This window comes from Watersipora subatra, chromosome 10 (genome assembly GCF_963576615.1).
Source record: "Watersipora subatra chromosome 10, tzWatSuba1.1, whole genome shotgun sequence".
In the NCBI taxonomy this organism is placed as follows: Eukaryota; Metazoa; Bryozoa; class Gymnolaemata; order Cheilostomatida; family Watersiporidae; genus Watersipora; species Watersipora subatra.
Window position 1 is genome coordinate 4061384 of NC_088717.1, and position 9576 is coordinate 4070959.

Sequence of the window (9576 nt, forward strand, 5' to 3'; positions counted from 1 at the left end):
AAGCATAGATCTATTGATGTCAGCTGTTAGCCTTTGCTATAACTTTGAAAATGTAAACTAAACGTCCATGATTACATATGGATGATTAGCATGTCCGGCCTGTTTAGTGCTCAAAAACACTGCGCTATACTGAAACAGGTTTGAAAATGGCGTCTTGCGTTTTTGAATTTATTGTGCTCTGTCTGTATAACTGCTTTCATAAGAGTTGTATTCTACTTTAGATTGCCATTTTGTTTTGAAAGACGTACTTTAGTGCACGAAACTGTAGATATTGCTATAGTTTAAAATCTGATCACGTTAAAATCAAAATAATTGTGAGTAAACAACCTAGCTGGTATGCCGTTAAGCAGACTGATTTGGTGCTTGAGCATGTATTTTGTGTGCAGTTTAGTGGAATTTTACTATCTAGTCTAATGTTTTGTGCTTTCTGAAAGCTTTATTTGTTATTTCAAACAACAATTGTCTACCAAAACTACATGTGAGTACAGTAACTGTTAAAAAAACTCCTATAAATAATAACACTAAAAAGGTCAAACCTGGCTAACAACAATAAAAATCACGAATTAGCAATTATAAAATTAATATTTGACTAAGTAGATGTACTTTCTGAAGTAGCTGTTAAAATGCTATGGTACAGTGTGAGCATTGAAAATAGGAGAATAACCTGAATATATCAAAATTATGCAGCAAAAGGATAAACTCACAACAAAAAATAGTTGACTACATACAATCACTTGCTGATGTAGCGGTTGAACATCTAGCAAAAGTTGAGGAGTTTTTTCGATCTCCAGAGGTGAACAAGAAAATACGCTTTAGAGAACACTCAGTTTTTGACACAGGATCAGCCTAACACATAGCACTCAGCAATAAATTATGAGAATTTGTGATGTAGCATTCAAGCGATGGGGAGACAACTAACACTAAAAGTTTCTTGTCATTTCGTCACAAGAGATGCTAAATATAAACATCGGTTAGTTAGTTTACTCGAAATCAAAATCGCCTAACGTTTAATTTGGATTAACTGTGGCTCCCCTCACTTTGGTGACTGTCCAGTTCTTTACCTCTGGTAAGTATTTCCGATAAATATAACAATAGAAAAGAACATTAGCTGTTCCATAAACCACTTGAGAAAATAGGGTAGTCCATTCAAAGGCTCGAATAAGATCTTTGTCCTTCAGCGTTACAATAGCAGTAGAATACACAAGCACTGGAGTTAAGGCGATGTAAAACATCAAGCAGGTTCCCAAAATGTATTTCGTAGCTATTTTTATGTCTCGACTAACTCCATTTCCTGCAGGTTGACGATTCATTTTCAGTAGCTTCTTTATCACCATTGCCAAAAGAACTGCATTGAGTGATACGGGGATGACGAATTGCAATATTCCAACTAATGTCATGTATGGATTCTCACTAAAATTTATGGTGCAGCCGAAGACTTCATCAAAAGAAACAAAGTCTGGAAATGATGCGAAGCCAACGTTGATGACCAGAATAAGAATAATTCCAGTAAGTGAGAGCTTACCAATGTTACTCGTAATTCTTGATGATTTGTAGTCATGTGGTCTCCGAATAGCATAGAATCGATCAAGACTTGCCAACATGAGCAGAAAGTAACGGATTCCTATCGTTCCCGTTGTTGCCACAGCAACCAGTGCGTTTAAGAAACCACTGTCATAAGTCCAAAGAAAATCTTTAAAAGAGCAACTGGTACACACACCATATGTGAAGCCATGTAGTGCGTCAGTAGAAGTTATCCCGATGAGAATGTAGTTGTAGCTTATTTTCTCCGATTTTGATGTGACTTGAAGTCCTATTAGATGAAGAATGTTTATGACAAAGCCGGTAGTACAAAGTGATGTAGATAGGCCTGACAGATGAGTGTCACATAAAAAAGTTGAATTAGAGCTGTTCATCATGACTGGTGTTGGCTCTGCTGATGGTAAAACTGAGTTGAGAACTGGTTTGAACAAAATGAAGTTTGTATTAAACATATCATTAAGATTAAATTGCTGTGAATATTGATCTAGCTCTTACACAAACTTTTCCAATCATCAACGGAGAAAATTCTATTCTGGAAAAAAATTATTTGTTGCCAAGTACTTAGTATTGTGATATATATTATTCTGTTCGCATCATTGAGACTTATGATAGGGGTGTCAAACTTATGAGGGCTGTTGAGCAATGTCAATTTGATTTCATAGATGATAGTATTCTTAACTCTCATTATAATGGAGTCACAAATGACATACTGGAAGGGCAATATCCTGAAATATATTAGTTTCTATCGATTTCTTGATATCACAATGTATTTTTTGCTGATGTAGAGCCATTTGTTTTGATGAGGTTTATCTCTCCGCGGATAATAAACCAAATCATTATTATGTCTCTATACAATGTAAGTGAAGTGGCACACATATCACCAAAAACTTCCATCAAAAATATTTAAAGAACCTACAAGGTTCTTTAAACATTTTGAGATTTTTGAATTTGAAGCGAATTATATAACAAAACATACTGCTTTGTCTCTGTTTAGTTAACCTCTAAGAAAGTGGTACAGGCACTTTCGTAAAGACAAGTAAAGCTAAATCAAAACTTTACCTAACACCTTTACTGATGTTAGCTCTATAGACTTTCAAATTAAGAGTAGTCTACCGCAAAACTTGGTCAAGTACTGTCTCATTATTTGATAGATAAGATATGGTTAAATAAATAAATGTTGGAGCTGAGACCATGCACATTAACAAGCATGTTTTCAAAATGTAATAAGTCGCGAATTGTATGTTTTGATATAGTTCATTACGAGTAGGTTGAGATTGAGTTTCAGTAACTTCTCTATCTCTAAAGTTAAAATCACTGAAGTAAGAAATACTGAGAAAAATAAATAAAATAAAACTATAATAGTCAAACGAAAGTTTTCACTGAAATTAAAGATACGTAGTTGTTTTTCCTAGTTCACAATTATTTCTACTTTGCTGTATCATGAGTTTTGTAGCATCTCAAGTTTTTTAATTTTCCTTCAATAATGACAACTTATGTTTGAAAATAATCATCATTTTCTCTATTTTGAACAAAAATTGAAGTTATGTATAGCAATACGATGTCATAGCGTTCATTAAAGCATAAATGCAGAGCAGACTGTCAGTTGATATGACAGTTTCCTAGCAACAAACTGGTTGATGTTAGTGGCAAAAACTGCATTACTTATAAAAATAGTTTGAGACAAATTTTATACTATCAAATGGTATTTGATCATACCTCTCATTTTCAGAGAACCACCGCTAAGTGCTTTCATTAGTTTGCTATCTTGACTCTGATTTTCCGAAAATGTTTATTATCAACTTTGTGCCCTTGATTCTTGCTCCAGTCATGCCTCACTATTAAATTCTCAGCAATTTTTTATAGGTTTTAGCAATGAATATACAGCGTACTATGTATGCAAGTATGCTGCATGCAAAAGGACATGTGCATGTAGTTATATGTAGAGTTATTGCCAAAGTTTAAAAGGACAGTTAAGTTTTTTATTTTTTATATCTAGTACTTTTTTCGTAAGAATTTTCGTTTTCCGGTTGATTGTGGAAAATTAAAACCCAAGAAAAAAAGTTTGCGAGTAAATTTTGAGTATGAAATAGTTGAGTGAAGGAAGTAGCAATATATACAGTAACTAGTGTACACTACACTAGTATGTGTATACTATATATTATAAAACATATTAAATAGTATACACTACACTAGTATGCATATACTATATGATATTATTAATATGTGTATACTAGTGTAGTGTACACATACTAGTGTAGTGTACACTAGTATGTGTATACTATATATAGTATATACATATTAATAATATATTAATATAATATAATAATATTACGTAATAATATTAGTAGTTAATTTAAGAAAGAACATGGCTATAAGGAAAAGATTTTAAATAACAAGAAACATAAAACAAACCTAAACTTAGAGCTCATATGGTAAATGTCTTAATCCTGGTTTAGTTGTAACTTCTATTATTGTACAAAAAGTCTACTGATGCTAGGCTATATTGCCACATTGCTTGATCAAAAATTTTTCTAGGTAGGTAATAGTTTCCTGTCTGGCTTGCTTAGTTATAAATATTTTCACAACTGTATTTACTATGGTTATTTGTAGTATGAAATATACTGCGAGTAAAAGTGACCCACAAAGGTTCTATGTCATTAGTGGTCCATGTGAAAGCTGCAGTTGTTAAGCACAGAAAAACTATTTTTGAAAGCTAAAACCTTTATTGGCACTCTATGAAATGTTTAGTTTTAAAATCATTTAGCAATGCTGTTTTTAATAGTATTCTTTTAAATTACAGAAACAATTGAAAACCTCGAAACCTTCGTCAATTGAAAATGTTGGTTGTTGTAGTATTAAAACTGAATGTAAAACAAGGCAGATTCAGTCAACAGTTCATATTAGAGTCGTCTTTTTGACACTAAGGTTTGCTTTATGTCACTACCCATATTTATAGCCTTAGAGCCTACGAGCTATAGATCTCACTAACTCACATAATGATAGCCTTTAAGACTTGGAGCTTTAAGTGTCACAAAAAATTAAATATTGGTTTTGGTCTGGAAGATCAATATTATTTCTAATATTTCAGGCTGCCCTCCTCTGAACACTCGAGACCGATTTTGCTTTTTCTAGTTTTCTATTCTTGGAGGAATCAGAGATGGACATTTGAGTTTACATGCTTGCTTAAGTAAGCCTTAAGTCTCGACTCATAAATCAATGAAATTGTGTGGGTTTTATGGTATCTTTTACTTTCCGTAAAATTGAATTAACTCTGTGCATCCTACCAATATAAAAATTGAATTGAATCGGCTCTTTACTGTCATCATAGACGAACTACCTTGATTATTTATTTTCAATAAGCAAAACAACTTGAGTTAAAATACACCAATATGGTCCTTTATTACTACTCCTTTTATGATTTTCACTGCATCGATGGCAAATTAATCACAAACAGTGATATCCTAAGTAAACCAATCCATTGTTTGAGGTGCGCCGAAATGAAGATATCAGTGCAGTCTAATGATGCTAGCCACACGTTTCTACAAGACCTCAATATTACGTAAATACTATTGGTCGATAAAATAGACTTTGCACTAATATAGTTTAGCTCTATCGTTGCCTACGAACTTACAATAAGCTTATTTATGTTTTTAGTACAATTAAATGTAGTAGGCATATGAATACTAGTCATCCCGATTGGTATGTTTATTTTCATGTTTATGTTGTTATGTTTACATTTATTATTTGGTATAATTTATGAATATCTGCCTTAACTAATTGGCAATGAAGAGCCTTTATAATAACTCTCACACATTCATTCTGCCAGAAAGCCTTTATATAGCTACTCACCTTGGTAACTAAGCCAAAACATTAGTCATGGATCGCAGGGCTAACAGATCCACTCAAAACTTTGCCACAATAACTAAGGATATTGGGTTATCATTTTACAAAAAGACAAACCAGTTACTTTTTTACTCAGAAAAAAAAACAGGATAAAATTGTTAGGACGGATGAAAAGAAAAATTGTAAGCAGTGACCCAAACGTTTTTCTGTTGGTGAAACTTTTTAACATTGGACTTGTGCTATTTTTTGGCAACAAGTGTGTCTGCATTTTATTTAAACTGCATAACTGATGGGTTTTTTTCTTGCCCCTAGCTTTACTAAACTACAAACAATATTAAACATTTCTTCTGTTTGTCAAATGCACTAATTATTGTAAAAAATCTTTTGCGCATAGTTAAATTAGTGAGTGTGCTTTACTGTTTTTTCGATACATTTCTATAAGTCAATTTTGGTACAAGCTGATGGAGAATTGGTTTGGTCTTTTGGGTGAATTGAATTGAACCGATTAATTACAGCTAAAATAGCTAAAGACTTGAGAACTCAATTATGGATTTTTGTGGTTAAATGCTAAACTATATTGATTGTTATACAATCTATAATGCGATAGAATAGGAAGCTAAACTGTTAAATTCATGATGAGAATTGACTTGAGTTGAGTCATCTTTAAAAGCTTTAAATACACATTTAAGAATACTAGTCATATTAACTAGTAAACTAAACCTTCACCTTGACTTTACATGTCTTCTAACATGTATTCTATAGTCAACTGTCATTGCTAATGCTGTTTCTAAAGATTTTTGTTTCCTATTATTATTAGTGTTATTGGTCAAAACAAAATTAGTTGTATTAATTGTTTTCATTGTTAAATGTTATCAAAAATAATAAAATTGAGAACTCAACTTTGCTACCAAAAACAAAAGTAAAATATATTAAAATTACAAAAGTTGATGTACCTTCTACAAACAAAACTTTAAATTGTTAAAATTATACGCTCTTACAGGCTAAAAACAAAATGACATTATTCAAGACAAAAAACTATTCAAGGTTAATACTAACACAAAATGCAGAAACAAATCAACAATGGTAAAAGCTAGCTCGCTTTCAGTGTATTTTATGAAGGTTGAGACATAACAGTGGTTAAGAAGTTGTTAAAAGCTGTCTTAAGTGAAGATGTAATGTTGGTATCGAATGTAGCCTACTCAGTTGATTGTAATAAAGCAAAATAAAAATAAGTGATTGACAAATGAGTATTGGAAAGCAAACTGACACATCTAGTGCTGGATTACTTAGTTCATCACTTGACATCAAAACAATCCTTAGCTTCTTGACTGAAAGGTTAAAACACTAAAGCATTAATTTGGAGTATCTGTGGCTCTCCTCACTTTAGTGACTAATTAGTTTTTTACTTCTGGTTGGTATTTTAAACAAACATAACAATGGAAAATGACATAGCTGTTCCATAGACTGTTTGAAAAACTAGGACAGTCCATTGTAAGGCTTGGTTGAATCTCATGTGATTTTTTGCTGCTACAGTGCTAAAGTACATTAAAATTAGAAAATAGTAAACAGGTTTCTAAAATTTATTTTGTAACAACTTTTACATCTCGATTTGGTCCAGTTCCAGCAGGATTACGATTCATTTTCATTAACTTAATCTATATATATCAATCTCAAAGTTAGTCTGTATGTGAGTATTTGGTTTGTTATGTCCAGCTATAGCTATTAAAATCTTGGAATTAAAATGTGCTCACACTGTGCTGTATTTGAGCTCACGTAGATTGCAACCGCAGGTTCGCAAACGAATTGTTTAACCACGAGTCTACGGAGTCTCTTACAATTCATAGCTCTTACTATATACTGTATACACCCTTTTCCCAATTTCACACTTTAAATGACGTATTAATTGAAACTCTATTAACTCTACTAACTCTATGAAACACAATACTTTTTTGTCCTCGCTGTAGCAGGGCTAATTTTTTTCCGCAAATCTGTATCAACAATAATTTATCTCGAAATTAAAATTTGGCAATTGTATCTCAGTTCAGCATCATCCGTTATGGTAAAGACAGGTTTGCAAACAGATAACTGATAAAGTTTTGGTTAAAAGCTACTAAAATACTAAAATTCATACTAAAATGCACAGTAAAACTTCCTTCAAGTATGTTTTTAGTAAGCTAAGTTTATATAATTTAGATTCATCGTTTATGTTACACTTCTGTCTTGAAGGTAAGAAATCTCCAGGTAGTCAATTGTAATGTTACTTTTCTTGCAGACCATAACCACAAAATGCACTAAAGTTATTGTAGGTAACTATAGTTACTAAGGTTAACATATTGTTCTGTTACTATTTTTTAATGATGAGGATTTTGAGGATTTTTACCAGGCAGTGATTGCATTAGATGATTACTATGGGTTTCTATACCACTCTATTCGTCTATACTATATTTTAATCTTATGATGCCAACACTGAAACGAACTAAAACCGTATAATAATAGTTATAATTTTTTATTGTAATCGCAGCAAAACAGGCTATATTTAGCCATTACTTGCTAATGATTTCCCATTTACATTTAAACACCTTTACAGTTTTATTTTTTTAGCTAATTTATTTCATCAAAACCCTTCTTTCATTATATGAAATTTAAAAGTTACAGTTTAAAAAAGTTTGAAAACCTTTACAGTTGTTTTCTTTTTCGTCTTAAATCATTTAAACTGCATAAACAACACTTTTCTCATGATATGAAGTTTAAAAGTTAGAATGGTAAATGTTTTATATGTTAAATGAAAATAATTTTTTTTGTCTGAGAACTTTTTCATTATCAAGCAATGCTGGGCATTCAGTCACCAAGTTAAAAACGCTTAATAATGCTGGAAGAATGAATTGGCGTGAAACTATAGTGACAATTTTCATCTGACTAATAAGCTGATCAATATTGATTTAGCAATTTTATCAGTTTTTAAAATAGTTGAATGAATTATTAAATTATGTGCTTGCGTCAATGAAATGCCACACTAGTTGGTGCAGCACTGTGTTTTCATTACAGTATAACTACTGAGGACCCTCAGGATACGAGTACCCTGTTATATGGTTTCTCCACCTTCCAAAGTGGAACATGATGATTTTTTTACCTTGCCGTACGAATCTGATTTCATCATACCAATGCAACAAAATTTTTACCCGAGTTAAAAATTGGACGTCGGTGTGCTTATTACATACATCAAAATAACAAACGCTGAAATGCTGTTTGCCGAAAACATTTTCGCAACGCCTGAAAGAGACACAGTGACCGATTTCTTTCAATTCAGAATTTCTTGTGTGTAACCAATGATATACAGCCCCCAATTTGGGCTGTATATCATTGGTGTAACACGGTAATAATTCCCATTATACAAGTATTAAAGTTTGAGTTGCAACCAGGTCAGTGGCTGACTTGTTAACAGGAAGTTGTCTGACCACTGACCCTTCAAACAGGTTTGTGGTCAAACAACTTCCCTTAATCTGCTAACAAGAATCCACTTATTTACAAAAACAGCATCGTTCAGGCTTTCTTGCTAAATTAGGTTGAAAAGGGTTTTAACAATTTTGTCTGAAAATATAGCGAAATCGAAGCTAGGAACTAATAGGTGATAACACTTTAGTGATAAAAAGTTGAAATTCAGTAAAGTAGTTAAAAATACATGCTAAAACTTAGCTTCAAGTGTGTGTTTAGTAAGCTAAATTCATTTAAAGTGAAATCAAAGTTTACCGTAAAACCTTTAAATTCATGCAATGGCGCTCTATTTTTCAACCCTTCCTCCATAGTGTCGGTCAATTGGAAGTGGAGTTCAAATAGAGGCTAGCAGTGTATTTTCCAAATGGAAAATAAACCGCTAGCTCAGAATTTTGGGAAGATAAGTTTAGTTCTTTTTTTTGGGCAAAGCAATCGGCGCCTATAGTTTGCTCTCTCTTTTTCCGGTGGAGCAACATTACTCTTTTTGGATGCAATAAATCTGCTAACTTAGCTTCAACTTGTCAAAGATCTCTTAATAAATATGCATTGAGAAACCCAAAATATCTCTACCAGTTGATAGCTATTGCTTGCAATTGACCTGCGATGATATTATAGCCTGTGTTCTTCTTTGAACTTTGTAGGCACATTTAATTTTAGTTTCATTCTAAATTTGAAAACATATTTTCATTTTATTATTATATT

The 9576-nt window shown here is 32.2% G+C and overlaps 1 protein-coding gene across 1 annotated transcript; it reads right to left on the bottom strand.

Annotated features, from left to right (window-relative positions):
• Positions 1-1007: 1007 nt before the first annotated feature.
• On the bottom strand, positions 1008-1991 carry LOC137406267 (nociceptin receptor-like). Its single transcript, XM_068092807.1, has one exon. It carries the CDS (start codon positions 1989-1991, stop codon positions 1008-1010), a length of 984 nt encoding a protein of 327 aa, XP_067948908.1.
• Positions 1992-9576: the final 7585 nt, after the last annotated feature.